Source organism: Microcaecilia unicolor, chromosome 1 (assembly GCF_901765095.1).
Source record: "Microcaecilia unicolor chromosome 1, aMicUni1.1, whole genome shotgun sequence".
In the NCBI taxonomy this organism is placed as follows: Eukaryota; Metazoa; Chordata; class Amphibia; order Gymnophiona; family Siphonopidae; genus Microcaecilia; species Microcaecilia unicolor.
The window spans coordinates 428,342,353-428,367,057 of record NC_044031.1 but is presented as its reverse complement, the minus strand read 5'-3'; the positions used below and the strand labels follow the sequence as shown (position 1 = coordinate 428,367,057).

General features: G+C 41.6%; 1 protein-coding gene across 2 annotated transcripts in view; it reads left to right on the top strand.

Moving 5' to 3' along the window:
- Positions 1–24,321, top strand: part of SCGN (secretagogin, EF-hand calcium binding protein) — a 103,736-nt gene extending 79,415 nt beyond the window's left edge. For both annotated transcript variants that reach the window (XM_030190106.1, XM_030190105.1), the window contains 5 exons: positions 1,333–1,388; positions 5,278–5,323; positions 12,334–12,393; positions 17,600–17,668; positions 23,715–24,321. In XM_030190106.1, coding sequence (XP_030045966.1) covers positions 1,333–1,388; positions 5,278–5,323; positions 12,334–12,393; positions 17,600–17,668; positions 23,715–23,843 — 360 coding nt within the window. In that variant the 3' untranslated portion in view covers positions 23,844–24,321. The remainder of the gene's footprint in view (positions 1–1,332; positions 1,389–5,277; positions 5,324–12,333; positions 12,394–17,599; positions 17,669–23,714) is intronic.
- The last annotated feature ends 384 nt before the right edge of the window (positions 24,322–24,705 follow it).

Sequence of the window (24,705 nt, the reverse complement as noted above, 5' to 3'; positions counted from 1 at the left end):
AACTGGGAATCTCATAAACATCTCTTGATGGAATTGAGAAAAAAGGGATGCTTCAAACTAGAGCTGTACTGAATGGCATGTTTTACTATTTGGCCGAATACGAATAACAGGCATTGAACTGTAACGTAACAAATAATAAAAGAAGCAACGTGAAACCAGAGATCAAGCGTTTATTTCAGTAGGATTTAGCACAGTAGAGCCCCGGATTATTCATATTTGATGTTAAATCACTATTTGTCCGAATATGAATAATGTATTCGGGACCTAATTGAATTGAATACAAATATTTAGCACAGCCCTAGTCCAAACGCATCCAAGTGATCTGGGGCCGTGCAGACAGGTTAGTGTCTTATTCCTAGAAGCATTCAAATAATTCCAAATGCAGGAATCTTCCTAGGTTGCGATACCTCCTGCTGAACCAGCATAAAAGATGTGAAGGGCAATTCTATAATGTGCACCTAAATTTAGGCACCAATAACATGGACATATTTATAAAATAGTAACACTTATGCACATGATTGGTGCCAATAATTGTCAGTTATGCTAATGAGCTAGATGCTATTCTAGAAAATGTGCAGCTTGCAGCTGCATGGAGGCATCAACATGGGCAGAGCATGGGCGTAAACTATGAAAGGGCTGAACACAAGAGTCCCATGAAAAACAAGATGAAAACACACAGAAAAGTGGGAAACAGAAGAAAGCTCAAACTAACTGTGGGGCTTAAAATGAAAATACTTTAATTCATGAAACACATAAAAAGGTCCATTTGTTGCTGTAACATCAAACTAGTTGTGTGTGCCTGGTTTTGTGTTATCTCATATTCAGATTTGACCTGCTTTTCCTGTCCTCAGCTCCAGTTCCAGCCTTGCTCGTCTTCAGCTTCAGTCTCATCCCTGCTTGTTCCATCCCTTCTCATCCTCAGCTCACCCCTGCCTGCCACCAACTCAAGCTTTGCCTGTCTTCAGCACCAATCTTGCTTGTCCCCAGTTCCAGTCCCAGCCTTGCCTGGTTTTTGCTTTAGTGTCTCGTCCTACCTGGGTGGTTCGCCTACCACTAGCCAGTATCCGACAGTGGTCCAAGGGCTCACCTTCCCTGAGATCATAACCGTGATATTCAAGTGCATGTCTACTGAGTTCTAAAAAAAAAAGCTTTGGTCTGTGGTTCATTGTTGAAGACTGTTGCTGGGTTATAGGAGCAGAAGGGCAAAGGAACAAAAACGTGAGAAAACCCTGATGGGCCACAATATGATTGAGTTAAAAGCCCAAAAGAGCTACTTTTACATAGCTTTATGAATGTAAATAACTTACACCAGTTTGTTCTGATTGATTGCAGATGAAAATCTTTGACAAAAATAAAGACGGTCGATTGGATCTGAACGATTTGGCAAGGTAGGATTATGAGATACATTTGCATGTTTATAATAGATGCTGCAACCTTATGCAGTGGTTGCATGCTGGAACTTTTCACAAAGATTGCGTGGTGTCACAAGAGAAATGAGAAGCTAGTTTCAGTTTCTCCCTCATTGGATATTCATACACATCATAAAAATTAAAATCCCAATTTGGTACTATCATGGATCTATGACTAGGGTCTATGTTCTCAGAATTTGGAAGGGGCTCATCTTTCCAATAGGAAAATACCTATATGTTGTTATTTTTTATCCAAGATATCCTCTGTACAGTCCTGTTAATAATCACTTCAGTTGTGTACCAAGAAAATGAAAATGAAAAGGACACATTAGAAGAGCAATGTATCCTTTATACCAAACTTGGATTTAGAGCTTTGGTTATGGACCAGCCCAACAGTATTTCAGTGTTCATTTCTACTACTACTACTACTACTATAAATCACTTCTATAGCGCTACCAGTCGTACGCAGTGCTTTACAATTGAACATGAAGAAGACAGTCCCTGCTCAAAAGAGCTTACAATCTAAATCAGGACAAACAGACAGGACCAAAAAGGAGAAGGGAAGGACAGACAGAAGGACACATAAGGATAAGGTAAAAGTTACAAGTCAGGAGTCGAAAGCAGCATCAAACAGGTAGGCCTTTAGCCCGGATTTGAAGGCAGCCAGGGATGGAGCTAGACGTAATGGCTCAGGAAGCCTATTCCAGGCATAAGGTGCGGTGAGATGGCTCAGTTATTAAAGGCAGTGTGGAGAAACCTGTACTGCAATATATTTTATATGCAATTTTATTAATAAAGTTTGTATACATCTTCTACTGATCTGCTTTGTTACCTTTGGAGTTTGCAGATCGTTTGCCTTGTTGTTTCCTGAAACCTGTACTGCTTCTGTCTTTTCTGAACCAGCGCTGTACAATACTGGGAGATTTTAGTGTCCAGTGTCATCAGCCTCCCACAAGCACTAAAATCACTAGAAACTACATTCAAAACTAACACATATTTTTCTCTCAACTTCTTTTAGTCTAATCCAGTGATTCCCAAACCTGGTCCTAGAGGTACCCCAGCCAGACAGGTTTTCAGGATATCCACAACGAAAATTCATGATCTAGATTTGCTTGCAGTGGCGGCAGTGCATGCAAATCTCTGTCATGAATATTCATTGTGGGTATCCTGAAAACCTGACTGACTGGGGTGCCTCCAGGATCAGGTTTGGGAACCACTGGCCAGGGGCCATGCACCAGCTCCTGCACACATTAGCCATAAACATGGCCACTATGAGGATGGAGGGTGGTTATATAACTGGGGGCCTCCAGTTAAGTGTGCCGATGCAGTGCACTGAGCATTAATTCCATAACGGCATCTGAGTGCCCAGATCCTGTTACAGAATACTAGTAACCCACACCTAACAATTAGGTACCCACAGTTACACCAGCCATAGACCTTGCAACTAAATGTGGCAAGGATGCACGTACCTTACATTAAATTACATATGTAAGTGGCAGCCCTGCCCTACGCCACTCCCATGTTCTGTCCATGTGAAGCCCCCCTTGCAATTACACACTATGGGGAAAATTCTATAAATGCACCAAAACGTAGGCACTGATAAAAATCGGCACTCAGCATTATTCTATAAAGGTTGCTCTGGGATGAGTGATCGTTATAGAATAGCGCTGTGTGCAAATTCAACTTTGGGCATGACAACTTGCACCAGCTGAAACCTGGTGTAAATCCTGGTGTGCAATTTGGACGTGGATCCCCACTATTCTGTAATACTGTGCCCATCTTTAACCCACTCTTAACCCACTCATGCCCCTCCCATGACCACACCCCCTTTTGAGTTATGCATAATCCAATTTAGGCTCCCATTGTTACAGAATAGCGTTGAGCAAGATTGGTGCCCAAATTATAATTAATGCCAATTCAGTAATTAAATCATTGGATCACATTAACTAACTACTTTGTGCACCGATCTGGTACCTGCGCCCTTTATAGACCGGGAGTATGTACCCTTATAGAATACCGCTCTGCCAATTTGCCACCATTTATGAGTATAACTGACAGTTTTATTTACATTTATGCATGCAAATGGCGCATAATTGTAAGTGCCCTGTTATTCAACTACCCTTCTAGTGTTCCATTTAGGACTGGTCCTACCAATGAGCAACTACAGGTTTGCATATGGACCCACTTTTCAGCCTCCATGAACTTAATCTAATGAGGCCCCATAGCGAGTCTCTGCATATAGTGGCACATCAATCCACATTCCCCACAGGCTACCCCTGTTTTCACTGTACAACAGAAAGTCTTCCTTCCTCCAGGGGCTGTAATCACTATCTCCATTATACATACGATCATAAGTACTGCTATACTGGGACAGACCGAAGGCCCATCAAACCCAGTATCCTGTTTCCAACAGTGGCCAATCCAGGTCACAAGTACTTGGCAAGATTCCAAAACAGAAAAACAGATTTTCTGCTGCTTATCTTGGAAATAAGTAGTGGATTTTCCCCAAGTCCATCTTAATAATGGCTTATGGACTTGTCTTTTAGGAAATTATCCAAACCTTTTTTTTTAAACCCTGCCAAGTTGACTGCTTTTATCACATTCTCTGGCAACAAATTCCAGAGTTTAATTACATGCTGAGTGAAGAAATATTTTCTTTGGTTTGTTTTAAATTTACTTCTTAGTAGCTTCATTGTATTCAAGCCCAAGTCCTCTTCATGGCAGAGTTGCTAGTTCTATCACCAGGAAGCCAATGCGCTCATTGTTTTACAGGCAGAGTCTTCATTCACTAAAATGTACAAAATGTCCAAAAATGCTGTCGTTTGGGACTTTTGCCCCTTTAAACGTGTTTAGGGACCATTTGCAAAAAAAACCAAACCTGTGCTACTTTAATGCAAATCCTTTAATAATGAGCTTCTATGAGGCTTAGGGCCCTGCTTACTAAACAGCACAAAGGGCATGTTAGCATTTTTGGCACACGCTAATGATTAGGATGCACTAAACACTAAGTCGCCTGTAGGAACATATGGGTGACTCTAGCATTTAGCGTGCACTAAAAACGCTAGCGCAGCTTAGTAAACAGGGCCCTTAGCATGCTAAGCAGCCCATTCTTTAGAATTCTTTTGAAAACTGATGCATGAAAATGTGGGTGCAAACTGGAGGTAGTGGTGAGTGAATTCACATTATCTGTAGTTAATGCGTGGTAAGTGTATTTATTGTTCCTGCGTTAAAAGTATGGTAAGAAGTTAAACAGAGAAGCTTCACAGTTACTGTGCATTCATTTTAACCTTTAATATGTGGTAACTGCAAAATGGTAATGCAGCTTAGGAAAAGGGGGCCTGTATATGAAATACTGAAGTGTTTTCACATTGGTTGGATATTTCTGTGTTTGAGCCAATTCACATACAGTTTAGTTATCTTTATTTTGAAGTTTTCTTTTGCTATCTACATTTTGTTCGCTCAGTAATTTCTTTTGTCTCAGTTGAACCAGGGCTGAGACACCGGGGCAATGTACTTTTATTTGCAACTACCCAGAATGTTCCCTTGTTCTAATATACCTTCTCTCCCATTGTTCCTAATCTGGTCATTGCAGTAGTGATCCTGAAGCTGGGAACCATGCACAAAATCTCCTTCCGGAACCCCGTATCATGGGCTCTAAAAAATTAGCCACCAGGTGTCACTTTTTTTTGATAATCATGACTTGCTTCTTGAATTCACTGTATCCCCAGCCAATGCAGAATTTGGAAGACCTGATGGGGGAACTGAACCAGGGACACTCTGAATGGCAGTGCACTTTGCCACTATGCTACTTGCTAAATTAATAATACTGCACATATTGAAGATTTTGCTTTTTGTGTCTCCAATGAAGGATTCTGGCACTCCAAGAAAATTTCCTTCTTCAATTTAAAATGGATGTGAGTAGAAGAATTTTTTTTTCTAATTTTATGCAGTGCCTGCTTATCCTGGTTCTCATTGTTTCCATAGAAGACCTGCTTAGAAAATATATATGTTTGGGGAATTGTATTAACCTGCACTGTATAATGTGCTCAGAACATAAGGACTAAATTCTTATTCTCAGGTGCAAATAAAGTTTATTTTAGAAGGCAGTTTAGGGATTTTCCACAAGGGAAACATACCACAAGATAAATATTGTTAGCAAGGCAGAATAATTAATAGTAACTCACTTTGATTGAATCTCAGATGTATTCTTTCTGCTGCTGGTTGGAGTGGTGAAGGAGGTCTTATCTCTGTAGCTAGATGGTGGGTCCTTTGCTGGGGAGAGAAGTCTTCTACTCAGTGGCGTTCCTAGCCAGGATGGCACCTGGGGCGGATCACCGATGCGCCCCCCCCCCCGGGTGCAGCGCCCCCCCCCCCCGGTGAAATGACAACCCCCCCAGGTGCACGCCACTGGGGGGGTGCCGCAGCGCGCCCCTGTCAGCTCCGAAAAGTTAACTTCGTTCGTTCGCTGCAGGTCCCTCTGCCCCAGAACAGGAAGTAACCTGTTCCGGGGCAGAGGGAGCTGCAGCGAACGAGCGAAGATAGCGAACTCGGAACCAGACGCGCGCCACGGCACCCCCCCTCCAGTGGCGTGCACTCGGTTCGGACCACCCCCACCGCCCCCCCCTTGGTACGCCACTGATTCTACTTGCAGAGTTGATGGTAGTGGAACCTGGAGAAAGTCTTAACTTAGAGGTGTGTTTGAAGTCCAGCAAGGCCCAGAGAGCTTCAAGGAGGGCTCAGATACAGCAGTGCACGCAGTGTCCAGAGAGGGGCAGACAAAGAGTGTTACGGTTTTTATGTAATTCTTGTTGGGCTATAGGCTGAAGTCAGGTGGAGGTGTATTAATCCAATCAAAACCCAAGGATAGATGAAACTGATTTGTTCTGGTTGTTGAGATGGAGACATGGAAATGCTGATTTAGCTGGTCACATGTTTAAACTATATCATAAGGGTTCCTGGCTGACCATGTGCTGTAGTACACACCCAAATGTGCTTGACAAGTCAAGTCATTGTCTGGGAGTTTCAGGTAGATGGTCTGTCTGTTGTTACATCCAGCCTCTTGGATTACTGTCAATATACCGACCCTGAATGGGGGTGATTAACTTTTCAGTATCCACCCAGCCTGCTTTTGTTACACTGGTTGACCCTTCAATAGTCCTATTGTTCCAGGCTATCAGTGGTCTTCAGGGGGAGGGTAGAGCCAGTTCTGCCTTCTGATACTGAATAAGTTGCATAGCAAAACACTTATCCAACAAAATCAGTAACTCTGAAAATTCATCATATCATATGCTACACTGTAACTGGACACCTCTATATAGATGCCCCAAGGCTATGCTGTGAGCCCAGTATCGGGGTGACTAACACTTACTCACCTGCAGTTATACTAGGCAAAAACCTGGCATCAGTGGGGACACCTAAATGTGGCAGGGATGAACATAACTTACAGTATTCTGTAAGTTACTTGTATAAGCGGGGGACCTGCCTATATCTCACCCATGCTTTGCCCAGTGTGTGCACCTCTTGCAAACTTGTAAGTTAAGCAGGTATTTGCAGAATAGTGCCAAGCAATCCTGTTAGCATATACCTAGCCACACCTAACATAAGTGCTAGTTGCATGCACTGTTACAGAATACTGCCATTTGCACACCTAACTTGGGCACCAGCATTATAGGCGTTAAGTCTGGCACCCAAAGTTAGGTGCACCCTTTATTGAATAGTGCTTAGCACTGATATTATTCCAGCGCCTAACTCTGGGTGTGATTTACTGTATTCAGCCATTATTGACTTTTACTAGCATGTTTTCCCTCTGCTTCTTTCCTTCTTAAATTTATTTGTAGCATTTTCTTAAGCTATGGTGGACTGTAATACATTTAAAACTCGGAAAAGAAATACTTATGTGGTTGGACTATACCTCATGCTAGTATTGAGTCTGATGTTTGCCAGAGTCATACAGCAATGTAGGAAACAGTTTTTGCTGATGCGCCCAAATGTCTTAGGGGTCCTTTTACTAAGCTGTGGTACCATTTTTAGCTGCGGGAGAAATCAACTGGTGGTAAACGCTGAAACGCTCATCAGAATATAATGGGTGTCTCGGTGTTTACCACCAGCTGATTTCTACCATGAGCTAAAAACACTACCGTGACTTAATAAAAGACCCCCTTAGAGATTGGGGCAGTTTTGTCTTAAAGTTTCCTGTAAATTTACTATGAGACATGGAAGTACAAACTGTGTCTTCTTTAAGCCTCTCTAATTATTCTTGATAGATTAAATCAAACCATTATCATAAGTGCATAAGTATTGCAATACTGGGACAGACTGAAGGTCCATTACGCCCAGCATCCTGTTTCCAACAGTGCCCAATCCAGGTCACAAGTACCTGAGAAGATCCCAAAAAAGTACAATATATTTTATGCTGCTTATCCAAGAAATAAGCAGTGGATTTTTCCCAAGTCCATTTTAATAATGGTCTATGGACTTTTCCTTTAGGAAGACATCCAGACCTTTTTGTAAACCCTACTAAGCTAACTGCTTTTACTACATTCTCTGGTAACAAATTCCAGAGTTTAATTACACATTGAGTGAAGAAAGATTTTCTCCAATTCATTTTAAATTTACTACTTTGTAGCTTCAATGCGTGCCCCCTAGTCCTAGTATTTTTGGAAAGAGTAAACAAGCGATTTACGTCTACTCATTCCACTCCACTCATTATTTTATAGACCTCTATCATATATCCCTTCAGCTGTCTTTTCTCTAAGCTGAAGAGCCTTAGTCGCTTTAGCCTTTCCTCATACAGAAGTCATCCCATCCCCTTTATCATTTTTGTCACCTTTTCTAATTCCACTATATCTTTTTTAAGATGCGGTGATCAGAATTGAACACAATATTCAAGGTGTGGTTGCACCATGGAGCAATACAAAGGCATTATAACGTCCTCATTTTTGTTTTCTATTCCTTTCCTACTAATACTTAACATTCTATTTGCTTTCTTAGCCGCCGCACAGTGAGCAGAGGGTTTCAACATATCATCAATGACGACGCCTAGATCCCTTTCCTGGTCAGTCACTCCTAATGTGGAACCTTGCATGCTTTCCCACATGCATCACTTTGCACTTGCTCACATTAAATGTCATCTGCCATTTAGATGCACAGTCTCTCAGTCTTGTAAGATCCTCTTGTAATTTTTCACAATCCTCTTCCAATTTAACAACTTTGAATAACTCTGTGTTGTCAGCAAATTTAATTACCTCACTAGTTACTCCCATCTCTAGATCATTTATAAATATGTTTAAAAGCAGTGGTCCCAGCACAGAACCCTGGGGAACCCCACTATCTACTCTTCTCCATTGAAAATATTGGCCATTTAACCCTACTCTCTTTTCTATCTTTTAACCAGTTTTTAATCCACAAAAAGACACTACCTCCTATCCCATGACTCTCCAATTTCCTCTGACAAAGTACCTCATGAAAGTCTCCAAAGGCCTTTTGAAAATCCAGATACACAATATCGACCGTCTCACCTTTATCCACATGTTTTACCTGATGTTTTTGCCTCCAACGCAATCTTTTTTTCAAAGTCCATCTTTGCCTTCCTTATCAGTGCTTTGCATTTGACTTGACATCCCTTATGCTGTTTCTTATTATTTTCAGTCGGTTCCTTCTTCCACTTTCTGAAGGATTTTCTTTTAGCTCTAATAGCTTCCTTCACCTCACTTTTTAACCATGCCAATTGTCGTTTGGTCTTCCTTCCTCCTTTTTTAATACACAGAATATATTTGGCCTGGGCTTCCAGGATGGTATTTTTGAACAGCAACCACACCTGATGTAAATTTTTGATCTTCGCAGCTGCTCCTCCTTTTTTTTGTCACCATTCTCATTTTATCATAGTCTCCTTTTTGAAAGTCAAAAATGCTAATGTATTAGATTTCCTGTGTGCACTTACTCCAGAGCCAATATAAAATCTGATCATATTATGATCACTAAGAACTAGCTTTTTCCTTCTCTTGTTGGCTCCTGAACCAGCTGCTCTATAAAAGCAGTTCTTGATTTCTTCAAGGAATTTTAACTCCCTAGCATGCCATGATGTTACATTTACCCAGTCAAAATCGGGGTAATTGAAATCACCCATTATTATTGTGTTGCCCAGTATGTTAGCCTCTCTAATTTCTGATAACATTTCTACATCTGTCTGTTCATCCTGGCCAGGTGGATAGTAGTATACTCCTATCATTATTCTTTTCCCCTGTACACATGGAATTTCAATTCATAAGGATTCCAAGATGTGTTTTGTTTCCTGCAGAATTTTCAATCTATTTGATTCAGTGCCCTCCTTAACAAACAATGCTACCCCTCCACCAATTCGATCCACCCTATCACTACGATATAATTTGTACCCTGGTATGACAGTGTCCCACTAGTTATCCTCCTTCCACCAGGTCTCAGAGATGCCTATTATATCTAATTTTTCATTTAGTGCAATATATTCTAACTCTCCCATCTTATTTCTTAGGCTTCTGGCATTCGCATATAAATATTTCAAACTATGTTTGTTGTTCCTATTTACATCTTGCTCAGTAGTTGACAGTGTTAATTTGCAATCTTTTTTCTGATTTTTATTTAAGGCCATCTGATCTACCATGGTCTCTTTTGCAATCTCACTATTAAGATACCTTATCTTCCCTGTTTTGGTAATATCTTCCCCCAGGTTCTAGTTTAATAGCCCATGCCAGCAGCCTGGTCCCACCCTGGTTAAGGTGGAGCCTATCCTACTGGAATAGGCTCCCCATTCCCCAAAATGTTGCCCAGTTCTTTACAAATCTAAAACCTTCCTCCCTGCACCATTGCCTCATCCACATATTGGGACTCCAAATCTCTACCTGTCTTTTGGGCCCTGCAGGTGGAACGGGTAGCACTTCGGAAAATGCTATTCTAGAGGTTCTGGATTTGAGCTTTCTACCTAAGAGCCTAAATTTGTCTTCCAGAACCTCTCTTCCACATTTTCCTATGTCATTGGTACCTACATATACCAAGACAGCCAGCTCCTCCCCAGTACTATCTAAAATTCTTTCTAGGTGACGCATGAGGTCCGCCACCTTGGCCCCAGGCAGGCAAGTAACCAGGCGATCCTCAGGTCGACCAGCTACCCAGCTATCTACATGCCTAATAATTGAATCACCAACTACAACAGCCATCCTATCTCTTCCCTCCTGAGCAGTAGCTCCTGGAGACACATCCTTGGTGTGAAAGGATATCACATCCCTGGTGTGCTGGTCCTGTCTACAGGATTACTTCCAGCTGCAGCAGGATGATGTTCTCCTTTTAGAAAACCTCCCTCCTCCAAGGCAGCACAGGGGCATATGCCTCCTCTATGTACCTCTCTGTCTCCCTCATCTCCTCCAAGTCTGCTACTCTAGCCTCAAGAGAATGGGCTCGTTCTCTGAGATAGGAGCTCTTTGCATTGAGCATACTCAGACCTCTCACCAACTTAGACACTGGGACACTCAATGCAAAAGACTGGATAGCACCCCTCTTACTGTTGGACTACTGTCTGCATCTTAGTATTATAGAGTTGTTTAATTAAAACTTCTTAAGGTACTAGGGATATCAGATGAATATAAAGAGCCTTAAGATTGGTTTAATTTGTAATTTATTTAATGTTTGCTTCTCAGAAACGAGTTAAATGTAATTAAAACTCTAATGAAAACTCCCTGTTTTTCTAATTAGAATAATTGACTATAAATGAATAGTTGAGCTAGGGATGGGTGGGAGATCAGGAGGGTGGATGGGAATAAGTACCAAACTAGGGCTTCTATAGGCTCTCTGTTAATGCTGTGGCAGAAAATTCAATTTTTTAAACTAAGGGGAAAAGGGTGTGGAGACTAGCTAATAAAGTTTGCTTCTTCTTTTTTAAAAATTCTGTTTTTATCAATATCCTACAGTTCCTCTTTTAAACCCAATCTTTAAGTTACCAAGCATAGAATAAAATAATGTCACTTACCCACAGAAATGTCCTCTTCTCTCAGAACTTTTCAGAAACAAAGTTAAGTAGGACCTTTCCTCTCTATATAGTATGGATTCTAAGGAGACTGTTTCAAACCCTTTGAAGCTAGCCCAGTAATCAGATTGCCCTTTGCAAATAATCTACTTTGTTACACTTTAACTAACATCTAATTCAGGTCAGTAGCAGTGCTACCTCTCCAGCAGGCAAGAACAGAAAATAACTTTCTTTTAGGACAGTTTAAGCCTTGCTACTATCCTTTTTATACTCTTGGCTGTTAATTTTCTACCTCTAGAGAAAGATTCAGTTTAAAACTATGGCGGAAAGGGTTGTACCCTATGGAAACTAGTTAATAATGCTTGTTTATCTTTTTCTGTTGTTTTTATTTTTTTTTTTTCTAAGACTGAACTAGGCATTACTGTTAATGCTGTGGCAGAAAATTCAAGTTTTAAAACTATGAGGGAAAGGGTATGGAGACTAGCTAATCACGTTTTTTTTTTTAATTCTATGTTTATCAATATCCTACAATTCCTCTTTCAAACCCAATCTTTAAGTTACCAAGCACAGAATAAAATAATGTCACTTACTCACAGAAATGTCCTCTTCTCTCAGAACTTCTGTGGGAAGCAGCTTCTAAGTAGTAGTTCTGGGTCTGAGTTGTAGCCTTCTATATACTTTATGGCATTGTTATAATATCTAATCTGCTTGGTTTTCTTTTATTTTTTTTTCTTCTCCTGTTTCGTATCTCTTAGCCCCCCCCCCCCTCCAAGTCATTAGGGGACTTATGGATTTATATTTTAGATATTATTGTTAAATATCATATGTTTATTTGTCTCCATTTTCCCTTTGGAAATTTGATTGAAATTTATAAATATATATTTTTCAATGCTCACAATATTTCCGTGAACATTTCTTTTTGTTCATGTGCAGGCTAGTAGTAAAGAGGAAAGAAAGCGAGATTTTGAGACGATCTTTGCACACTATGATGTTGTAAGTATTACCTATTTATTTTTTGTTTTCACTTGCATTCTTCTAAATAGCAGAAAGACTTTCTTTGGCATATGTGCATTATAAACACCTACAATTAAATATGCTTTGTTAGGTCAATGTAATAAGATGTGATCTTGCAGAACTAAAATTGTCTGCAAAAAAGAGGTAGGGGGTCAGTTGCAGAGGGAGTTAAGTAATGGGCTACAATCTTGAAGAAAGGAAAAGGGAACAGGGATGGGATGGGATGTGATATACTGCCTTCAAAGCAGTTTACATATTATATACAGGTACTTATTTTGTACCTGGAGCAATGGAGAGTTAAGATACTTGCCCAGAGTCACAAGGAGCTGCAGTAGGAATTGAACCCTTTCTCCCTGGGTTCTCAAGCCGCTGCACTGAGACCTGAGTTCTGCTTGCTTTGACCTCCTTTTTGAGTCTTTGGGTAAAGTCACTATGGGGCCCTTTTACTAAGACACGTGGAGGGGCATAGTCGAACACGAACGCCTATCTCCATGGGCATCTATGTCTGAAAACGGGTATGTGAAGAGGCGGGACAGACCGTATATTCGAAAAAAATGGACGTTTTTCAGCTGGGCGTTTGTTTTTTTTAGCGATAATGGAAACTAAAAACGCCCAGCTCAAAAACGTCCTAATCCGGGCCACGATTCGTAGTACACTCACCCCCCTGACATGCCAGGACACCAACTGGGCACCCTAGAGGTCAGTGCGGTGGACTTCAGACAATGCTCCCACATGCATAGCTCCCTTACCACGGGTACTGAGCACCCAACCCCCTCCCCCAAAATCCACTACCCACAAATTTACAACACTACCATAGCTCTTAGGGGTGAAGGGGGCACCTACATGTGGGTACAGTGGGTTTTGGAGAACTCCCATTTACCAGCACAAGTGTTACAGGTAGGGGGGGATGGGCCTGGGTCCACCTGGCTGAAGTGCACTGCGGTACCCACTAAAAGTGCTCCAGGGACCTGCATACATGCAGGCCTCTAGGACTTGTTGCTGCTATATAACATTGGCACACCAGTTGACACCTGAAGACTAATCTCTCCGAAAACGTCCTTTATTAGAATAAGCACGCTTACTCACAGTTAACTGCAGATCAGAGGTTGTGCCCCACTGGCAACGAGTCTCCCTGGTACTGAGATGAACAGTAGGTCAGAGCTGGCAGAATGCTGTACAATGCCCTCTTTCAGCCACATTCAAGGTAAGAACTAAGTTCTGTAACGTGGCTAACACATGAAAGGGATCTAAAACTGGCTTACAAAAATGGCCACTACCTCATGGACTACCAGAAACAAAACAGGGCACACTCTGACCCAGTAAGCAGGGGGAAAAGCACCATGGGAGTAGAGCCTACCAACTACCAACATCGTGAGCATTTGCCACAAGCTACTGGAATCACGGAGCCCAATACCCTACACCCACCACAATGCATTGCTGATGTGACTCTGCAGTGCGCATAACAGAAAAGGTGTCACACTCACCCGAGAGCCACATCAGAACCAGGGAAAGGCTGTCAGAGGATAGAACACATTCTGCTGTCAGAGAGGTGGGTACGGCATTTGAGGCTGGCATAGAGGCTGGGGAAAAAGTTATTAAAGTGGGGTTTTTTTAGTGGGAGGGGGTTAGTGACCACTGGGAGAGTCCGTGGAGGTCATCCCCGATTCCCTCCGGTGGTCATCTGGGCAGTTGGGGCACTTTTTTGGGACTTGTTCATGGAAAAAAAAGGGTCCAAAAAAAGTGACCCAAAATCGCGGTAAAAACGCTTTTTCGATTATCAGCTAAAGACGCCCATCTCTCCTCGGCCGATAACCACGCCCCACTTCCGCCTTCACCATGCCTCCGACATGCCCCCATCAACTTTACCCGTTTCCGCGACGGATTGCAGTTGGAAACGCCCAAAATCGGCTTTCGATTATACCGATTTGGACGCCCACGGGAGAAAGACGCCCATCTCCCAATTTGGGTCACAATATAGGCATTTTTCTCTTTTGATTATAAGCAGGATAGGCACCTATGCGCATACAACACGCGTCAAATTAGAATTACCACCCGGCTACTGTGTGCACCTGGTGGTAATTCTAATTTCTATGCATGTCCAATATGCCATGTGGCACTAACCGGGCAGTAATCGGCAGTGTACGCACACTGATGATTACCGCCTGGTTAACATATGAGACCTTACCGCTAAGTCAATGGGTGGTGGTAAGGTCTCAGGTGCAAAATGGATGCACGCTGATTTTTATTTTGCCGCACGTCCATTTTCAGTGGGAAAAAGGCGTTTTTTTTTTTTCAGGTGTGCTGAAAATACATAGGTCTACACCAGCACAGGACATTTTTCAGCATACCTTAGTAAAAAGACCCCTATGGGCCTTGTGTGCCAAACATTTTTCCCATAGGCATAAAATAGGAGGAAACCTTCAGGTCATTATTCAAACCCAGTGGTGTGAATTTATTTTAAACACCATACATACATTCAGCACCACTACATAGAGAGATGACAGCACTGAATATACATAGAAAGCATGTGGCACTAGCAACTACGTGTATTGTGGTGATATTACGCCACGATTGGTTGATATCCCAGCGCCTAAAACTACGCAGCTCCATTTACTCCAAAGAAAACATGGCGTAAGTCCCGGTGTGTAGAGTTGGGCACAGAGGACCATATTCTACAACTACGCAGGTGGTTATTTGAGAAAGCGTAGTCACGATACAATTCACTAAAATATGTCTTTATGGATCCTTCACATTTAACAATATTCATTGCTTCAAAAAGATCTGAAGGAGTTTAATTTAGTATTAATTCTCTGTTCTGTTCTAGGTGCTGATTAAGTTTTGCAAATTTTTTTTTTTTAATTCCTCCTGAATTTGTTTCTTGGAACCCAATTTAAGTGGACTTGAGTGTTAGCAATTATGTATATTATATTATACTATACTAGTAAAAAAGGCCCGCTTCAGTTTTTAAGGAAACGGGCGCTAGCAAGGTTTTCCTCGTAGTGTGTATGTTTGAGAGTGTGTGTGAGAGTGACTGTGTGAGAGAGAGAGAGAGAGAGTGACTGTGCGAGTGTGTGTGTGTGTGACAGAGTTGGGTGCGATTGTGTCTGTGAGAGAGTGTGTGTGTGTCAAAATGACAGTGTGTGCGAGTGCATATGTGAGACACAGCGAGAGTGAGAGTTTGCTGAACCCCCTTCCCCTCCCCCCTTCCACCCCTGTCTGAGTTCCTGAAACCCCTCCCACTTCTTCACATGTGAGTTCCAGGACCCCCCCTGCCAGTTCTTCCCATCCCCCCTCTCCCCTCCGCCTCTCCTCCCTCTCCGAGTTCCAGGACCCCCCTCCCCCTCTTCTTCTTCCCCTCCCCCTTCTTCCCATCCCCCCTCTACCCCCTGATCCAGGACCCCCTCCACTTCCAGTTCCAGGACCTGCCCCTACCCTTCTAGTTGATTTCCAGGAATCCCCTCCCCCGTGTCGTTTCAGGACCCCCCTCTGTAGTTTCATGACCCCCTTCCCCCTGTGTCGGTCATGACCCCTCTTCCCTCCCCTGTCATTTCAGGACCCCCCTCCTCACCTCCTGCATGTTTTTACCTCCCACACGCTTCACACAGCCTCTTCTTTCGCTTCTGTTTCAGCTGTTCCGACCTCACGAACAGCCGAAACAGAAGCGAAAGAAGGACCCCCTTCCCCCCCCAGTGTCGTTCATGACCCCCTCCCCTCCCCTGTCATTTCAGGACCCCCCTCCCCACCTCCTGCACGTTTTTACCTCCTGCACTGTAGTCCCACAAGCTTCACACAGCCTCTTCTTTCTGTTCTGTTTCAGCTGTTCGTGTGGTCCCGCCCTCACACGAACAGCAGAAACAGAAGCGATAGAAGAGGCTGTGTGATGCAAATGACGTCACTAATTTACTGCCGGAATCAGACCACGGAGCCACGGTCCCAGGCAGAGACCGAACTTTGGAGGTGAGAATTATTATATAGGATTACTTGAGAATTGTGATTTATATAACACTTTACCGGATCAAGTGTATAACCTTGAATATGATTTAAAATGTAAAAATAAAATTAGAAAAAAAAAGAGAAAGCATAGTCACAATTTGCATGTATAAATACTCAATTTTCATGTGCATATTGCATATAAAGACAAGTAGGCAAAATCACGTTCATCTGCTGCAGAGCTAATGTAAATGAAGATGCATACTTTATGCATGTATGCACATGCATTAAGGTATTTCAGAATCTGTGCACGTACTAGTGAACTCTGTCCATGCTCTGCCCAAACTCCACCCCTGTGCACTCCCGCTGGAAAAGTATGAACTATCATGTCATGGTAAGTACTTTTTCCCTGTCAGCTCTGTGCCTAATTTAGGTGTCGGGATTAACGCCAAGTAAAACGTGGAGTAAATGGCTGCGACTAAATTTGCAAATCCAAGAAGACAGGAGGAGCCTCCACGGAAAGTCAAAGCAAAACAGCAAAAGTAGAGGCTGACAAATGCGCAAACCAATAGTGAGATAATCTCAAAAAACAGTTTATTCAGAATATTCATATCAATATCAAGGACCCGACACTAATTGGCTTTAATTAGAATTTACGCACACAACTTTTTATGCATATTCTATAGCACAGTGCATATAAATTCTCATGCATGCAGTTGAAAAGTCAAAAAACTATGCACAGTATAATAGAATACACCCAATCTGCGCCTAACTTAGGCACAGGTATTTAGGCCTGGTTTTAGGTGGCCTAAATGGGTGCGGCTACATTTTAGTTGCAAGAATGGCACGAGGATATTCTATATACTACACCTAACTTTAGGCATAGTTTATAGAATTACTCTAAGCGCGTGGTTTTTCAGCACCGATTTTTAAGGCACCATTTATAGAATTTGGCCCTATGGCTATAGAATTATGACTAAGTGTAGTTACACACATAAGAGCAAATTAATGGAAATTAGCACCAATCAACTGCAATTATAAACAGCAGTATCGATTAACTTACATGTGTAACGAACTATTCTATTACCTGCCCATGCAATTTTTTTATGGCACTTCACTTCCTATAGGTTTGATTCTCATTCTGTTATTTTGATCGTGATACATCAGTGCTTTTGCAAAGGATCAATGCAGGAGGCCAGGGTGTAAAAAGTTATCTCATTTACTTGGCTTTTCAGCTGTTTTGTTTTTCTGTCAGAGTCAAACAGGAGCTCTTGAAGGTCCTGAAGTGGATGGATTTGTTAAAGATATGATGGAGCTTGTCAAGGTGAGCTTGAAATGGTTTATTTATTTATTTATTTCAACTTAATTTATCATCTAACGTAGAAGCCCAAGGCAGTGTACATATCAAAAGGAAAAACGTCATTAAAAAGAATACACAAATTCATAACATAAGAATTTCAGATTACGACTTAACATGTAAAACATTAAGGGGGTCATTTGTTAATATGTGAAGGGCATGTCTGTAAACTGAGTGCTAACATTTATGCATACATTATAATGTTTGGAATACTAGCATTAACACAAGGAAGCAGGTGAAAACTTGGCTGTTCAACACACACACACACACACACACACACACACACACACACACACACACACACACACACACACACACACACCATGTTTATCCACTCCAACCCAAAGATAATATTCAAGCACCTTTCTGTCCTCATATGCAACTTTCTTAAATTAATCCCCTTATTTTCTTATTCTTGTCACTCTATCTTACCTATGTATATGTTCCATCTTTGTATATACCCTATGCTGTCTATTAAAATTATTATTATTATTAGCATTTGTATAGCGCTACCAGACGCACGCAGCGCTGAACACCTGACACAGAGAGACAGTCCCTGCTCAATTGTACAATAGTAGTAATAAAGTTTACAGTCTAAAAAAATACAGACTAAGATGTTTTCTTGCGAATTGTGTTGACATTATAATGTAGCATACTATGCAATACTTTGTATTGTTTGAATATTTTTACTGCTGTACTTGCGTATGTTTGGCTTATTCTCGCCATGAGTAAATTCCTTCAAAAAGGCAGTAAATAAATCTTAATAATAAATAAATAAAATAGCACATAAGTGAACACTGTACATGCCAATATGCCACCTAATTGCAATTTTGCAAATACCTGCCTAACTTACATAGTGCATATTTGCAAAGCTGCATACCAAGGGGAGGCACATGGGCGAGACTCCCATTTACACATGCAGCTTACAAAATCATGAATGTTACACATGTCCTTGCCACATTTTATATTCAGAACCAGGCAGCAGAAGAAGAGGCTCTGGCCTGATGTGCAGCTGCTCTTCTTTCCTTCCACTTCTGACCAGCACCAAGATGGGGATTAGGGTGGGAGGAAAAAATGTGCGTGTATGCGTGAGTACACATGTGCAATGGAGGTGCCGCTTTGGAGAGGGGGAGGAGGAATGAGTAGAGAGCCTGCTTCTAATACCAGCTCCTTTCCACAACCCAACCAAGCTGCACGTGTTCTGACTGTACAACCTAGGCGGCAGGTCTGATTTCTTTTAGTCGCATTGGCAATCTGGCACCTGGAGTTTGTTGACCCCTGCCTTAACATACTTTAGTAAACGAGGCCTCAAAGTCAGTCATCACCTAAAATTATTTAATACAAAAAACAAGGCAATAAATCAAAACTTGACTGATCTTGTACAGCAAATTAATTTTAATAAAAAAAAAACATGTATAGAAAAGTGGCATCAATTCTCCAAGTAGTACTCTAGGGATGCAGCCCAAAATTTTCTGTTTTATTTTCCTGTGTTGTTCACATGGACTTTCATTTAGTTTGGGTTTTTAATTTTCTTTTTATTTGAATTTGGATTCAAATGGGCTTTTTTTTTTTTTTGCAGTTGGTCCGTGTGTTCTTTCACGCTCTTAGGGCCTTAGTGTGGGTGAATGAAATTTGTTCATCATCAACATTTCTGTTAATACGGGGTATCCAATAAGCATGGGCCCTTGCCAGAGTTGTTTCTTCTTTCATTGGAGCCTTTCCTGCATTGTGTTTCAGCCAGGGCTGACATAGCTGGCTGGGAGGTTCTATTTTTAAAATAGAGTTTTGGCAGATAATTTGCTGTCGCACCCTACAGAGCCACACCTTATGGAAGAGCTTGTGGACTTCGGTCCTATTTCAGGCCTGAATAATTTCTATAGTGCTACTAGATGTACACATTATATGCAGATAGTTTCTCTGTCCCTAGAGGACTCATAATCTAAGTTTCTGTACCTGAGACAATGGAGGGAGAGGTGACTTGCCCAAGGTCATAAGGAGATGTAGGGGGGAATTGAACCCAGGTTACCAGGATCAAAGCCTGCTGCACAAACAATTAGGCCACTCCTCCACTCCACTCTACTCTACTTCGCTTACCCTTTCCCAGCTTTGGTTTTATCAATGGTGGGAGGGCTCTTTTCCTCTTAATTGGGCGTGAGGTGCATAACAATAATAATAGTATTTATATACCCTGTAACCATATAGTTCTAAGCAGTTTACATAATAATAATAATAATAATAATAATAAAAGCCAAGAAAGTCACTTGGCATTACAATCAATTAAAATACAAAACACATTTTAAAAAGCTGAATCAACACAATATAACAACAATTCTTATTCTTAAAGAGAAAAGCTAGGAAATAATTAACAAAAAAAAATATTTCTTGAATAATACATTTTTTTTAACTTTTTCTAAAAGAGACATAAGAATAGGATTGTTCGAAACAACCCTAAACTTCCTTCCACATTTTTGGAGCATAATAAGCTAAAAGCTTTTTAAACATCTTAAGTCTTTTTCTACCTTTCACTGAGTGGAATGCAAACAGGGGGGGGGGAAATGTTGATCTTCTATTTCTGTTAATATTTGTGAACTAAGACTTTATAGATAACACAGGCTCTCCTGTTGGAAGTGTCTCCTCCTTTCTCTCTCAGGTACGGTAGCACCTCTTCAAATGACTTTACTCCCAAAGCTTCTGAACCTCTTGCAAGCCCTCTATTGTTCTTTTTTTGGGGAAGGGGATATGGACAGGATGAACAAGCTTTTGCATACATTTTTAATGGAAGGGTAAAAAGGCTAGGGCTGTTGGTCAGGCCTTTCACGTCTTGAGAGCTGTAATACGACCTGCCTCCTTTATCATTTATGGAACTCGTTGTCTGACTCTGATCCATATACCCTCTACTGATTGAGAGAAGTTTGGTGACTCCTCTGCAATTGGAGTTTGTGCTCCATACTGGGGCAGAGATGCTGCCAGGATAGCTTCGGAGGAGGGCCTTTTCAGTATGTCTGGTGCTTCCTCTGCTCATGGCTGACACATAACCTGGAGCACAGGAGAACAGACTGCAGGAGTGAAACAGTCGCACTGACCACGGACCCTGAAACCTTGGCCATTGTTGGCCGTGGGAAAGAAAAACAGACTGTGCCACTGCAAAGATAAGTTTCTGTCTGTAAAGATTTTAAAAAATATTTTTCAATCAATATTAAAGCGACTATAAGAATTTGTGGAGGTTTCTATGCCAGTGATGAGAGCGAGAGCTCCGTAAAGTTGAAAGTCGTTGAGCTGTGAATAACGGAGTCACTTGAGGATACTTGAGGCTTTTCCTCCAAGCCTTTAAGATAGCAAGTAAACAACTTCACGCTAAAATGAAATAAAAGGATTTCTGTAATAAGCTTTTGCAGTAATGCAAAGACAGCGGGCCCTAAGACAGGCCTTTTATCTTTAAAAGTTGTCCATAATGTATAACTGATCCACTCCATCCCCAATCATTCCCTAACAAATTCTCCCACCCTAACAGACTCCCCCAAATAGTATTTCCCTGAATCAGACACCCCGTCTCAATCCATCCCCCTCCCCCCGGCACCTACCAGAGTCTCGCTGGTGTCTAGTGAGGGAGGCAGGATCTATCCTCTGTTGCTCCTGCCCTGTAGACTGCTGAGTTCAGAATTGCATCACTTATCAAGTTGCCAAATAAGAGTGCACACACAGCTGGAATTATTTTTCTATGAATAACACATCTTGCAAGGTTAAAAGCAACATGCCTTATTCATTTTTCATAATAAGGTGTTTTGCATGCTTTGCTTCTCATGTTGTGCTGCCAAAATGTGCACTCAAAGCAAATAACACACAATTCTGTCCTTTAAAGGCAGTTGCTTAGCCAAAATAGTGTTAGCAACCACCCTTCTTTATCTCTAAATATAAATTTGTATAGGAGGAAGGTAGCATTTCTTTAAATTGCAACAGTGCATCAATAAATCAGCTCATTTTGGGATGAAATTAAGAACACAAGAAGATGCTATGTAAAACCACAAAATGGAATATTGCATTTGATTTTGCAAACTAACTACCTTGCTGCTCCCGTGATCAGGTTATGCCAAATATACTACTACTTATCATTTCGAAAGCGCTTCTAGACATACGCAGCACTGTACACTAAACATGTAAGAGACAGTCCCAGTTTGACAGAGCTTACAATCTAATCAAGACAGACGATAAGGACAAAGAGTAGCAAGATTCCGGAATCCAAAAGCCTACTACTACTTACTATTTCTATAGCGCTACTAGACATATGCAGCGCTGTACACTTGAACATGAACAGACAGTCCCTGCTCAACAGAGCTTACAATCTAATCAGGACAGACACACAGGTCAACAGAAGGTCATTCCCTTCTTCACTATCTTATCCTGTCTATATGTTCCATCTTTGCTTACACCCTATGCTGTCTATTAAAATGTTTTATTGTGTATTATGTTGACATTGTAATGTATTATACTATGCCATACTTTGTTTTGCGGTTTGAATATTTTTTGCTGCTGTAATTTTCTGTTGCTTATGTTTGATTTATTTTTGCTGTACACCGCCTTGAGTGAATTCCTTCAAAAAGGTGGTAAATAAATCCTAATAAATAAATAAATAATGGATAAGGACAAAGAGTAGCAAGATTCCAGCATCCCAAAGAGTACTACTACTTATCATTTCTATAGCGCTACTAGACGTACGTAGCGCTGTACACTTGAACATGGTCACTGATTTCACTGTCCTCCTTTTCTAATGAAGCATTGCTTTTCCTTGCAGCCAAGCATTAGTGATGTGGATCTCTGCTCAACAGAGTTTACAGTCTAATCAGGACAGACAAACAGGACAAATATGGGATTAGGGAATTACTTAAGGTGGGAATACTAAAACAGACATGGGTACCGAACAAGTGAACAGGAGTTAAAAACAGCCTCAAAAAGGTGGACGTTTAGCCTAGATTTGAAGATGGCCAGAGATGGCGTTTGACGTACTAGCTCTGGAAGTCTATTCCAGGCAGTGGCGTTCCTGGGGGGGGGCTGGCACCCGGGGCGGATCGCCGATGCGCCCCGCCCCCCCGGGTGCAGGGCCCCCCCCCCCCCCCGATGCAGCGCGGACCCCCACCCGGCGAAAGGACACCCCCGTGAAGGACCCCTCCCGCCGGGTGCACGCCGCTGGGGGTGTGCCACGCGTGCCTGTCCTCCATTGTTCCATGCTTCTTCTCTGCCCCGGAACAGGAAGTAACCTGTTCCGGGGCAGAGAAGAAGCATGGAACAACAGAGGACAGGTACGCACGGCACCCCACCAGTGGCGTGCACCCGGGGCTAGGGTTACCATATGGCTCCAGAAAAAGGACGGATTGAGCCAGCCGGGTTTTACTTCCATTGCTTGAAAGCAATGGAAGTAAAACCCGGCTGGCTCAATTACTTCCATTGAAAGCAATGGAAGTAAAACCCGGCTGGCTCAATCCGTCCTCCTTTTTCTGGAGCCATATGGTAACCCTACCCGGGGCGGACCGCACCCTCCGCCCCTCCCAGGAATGCCACTGATTCCAGGCATATGGTGCATCAAGGTAAAAGGAACGGAGTCTGGAGTTGGAAGTGGTGGAGAAGGGTACATATAACAGAAATTTACCTGATGAATGGACTTCCCAGGGAGGAGTGTAGGGAGAGATAAGTGGAAAGGTACTGAGGAGCTGGAAGATTAGCTTTGCTAAGTATAACTTAGCACAGCTAATCTTCCATAGTTCTAAGAGAGCAATTTGAAAATTTCATGAACACAAAGCTTCTGTGGATAGAGGATGTGGAGCAGTAAATATTTTTAAATGCAGGTAAAGATGACTGAACTAAAAACATCCATTTGTTTGCTCAGGGTGGCAATGTATCAGTGCTATTTTGATGCATTTCCTGCATCCCAATCGTGACAGTATTTCTCCAGTAAAAGATATTAAATGGTCAATGATTCTACTGGCCTCCTTTTCTAATGAAGCATTTCTTTTCCTTGCAGCCCAGCATTAGTGGTGTGGATCTTGACAAGTTCCGCCAGATTCTTCTCAATCACTGTGATGTGAACAGGGATGGAAAAATTCAAAAATCAGAACTGGCATTGTGTCTTGGGCTTAAAGTAGCCCCTTGAAATTGAATGTAGTTCTGCATTTACGATTGTTTTTGTTTCTCTGTAAAACCTTAATGGTGGTGAAACGATATCAATGTTCTGCTAAAACTCTGTGTGACCGTGTTGAATGTGGAAGCTGCGGGCATCTAATCTGTCTACTCATAGTACTGTTGCATGCAGATCTAGAAATCAATGTTGAATGCATAACTGAACCTCTGAATCTACGAAAAAGTATAGCTCAAGAAAGACATTACTTGCTGAATTTATAATACTTTTAAATAAACAATATTCAGAGGAAATGATCAGATTATCAACATGCTCCCTTGTAACAAAATGCATAAATGTAACAGGTTCTGACTCCTTACCTGTTTAGGAAAAGTTGCTATTGCCTATTTCAAGATAAGCTTGTCCTCCGAGAAAAAGGGAGTGAACTTTGCCTAGAATTTACTATCATTCTTGTTTCTATAGATGGCTCTGTTATGTGTGTTCCATTTTGGGTTAAATGCAGTATATGCAGCAGTGTACTGTTCTGAGCATATGAATTTTGCTTTAATTAATATTTGTGAATTTTTGCCGTTTGTGCAAAATAAAATTTACATCTAATGATCTATGATATTCTGCTGAGTTCTTTATAGAAGTCCAACTTTCACGCATTGACAAGAATAGTGCCTGTGCTATAAATGTAAATGGTACATTTATGGCATTATTTTAGAAACATACCCGCAAGTTAATAGCACATTTAAACCTCTATCTTGTATATATTTAAAGGGTAAGGCAAAAAAAAATGTAAACCCCTAGAGTTTTTTTCTCAGCAACCGCTTGGAAGTTCAGCGTGAAATTTTACAGTTTTATTTATTGTTACTATCTACATTTATGTGCTGAA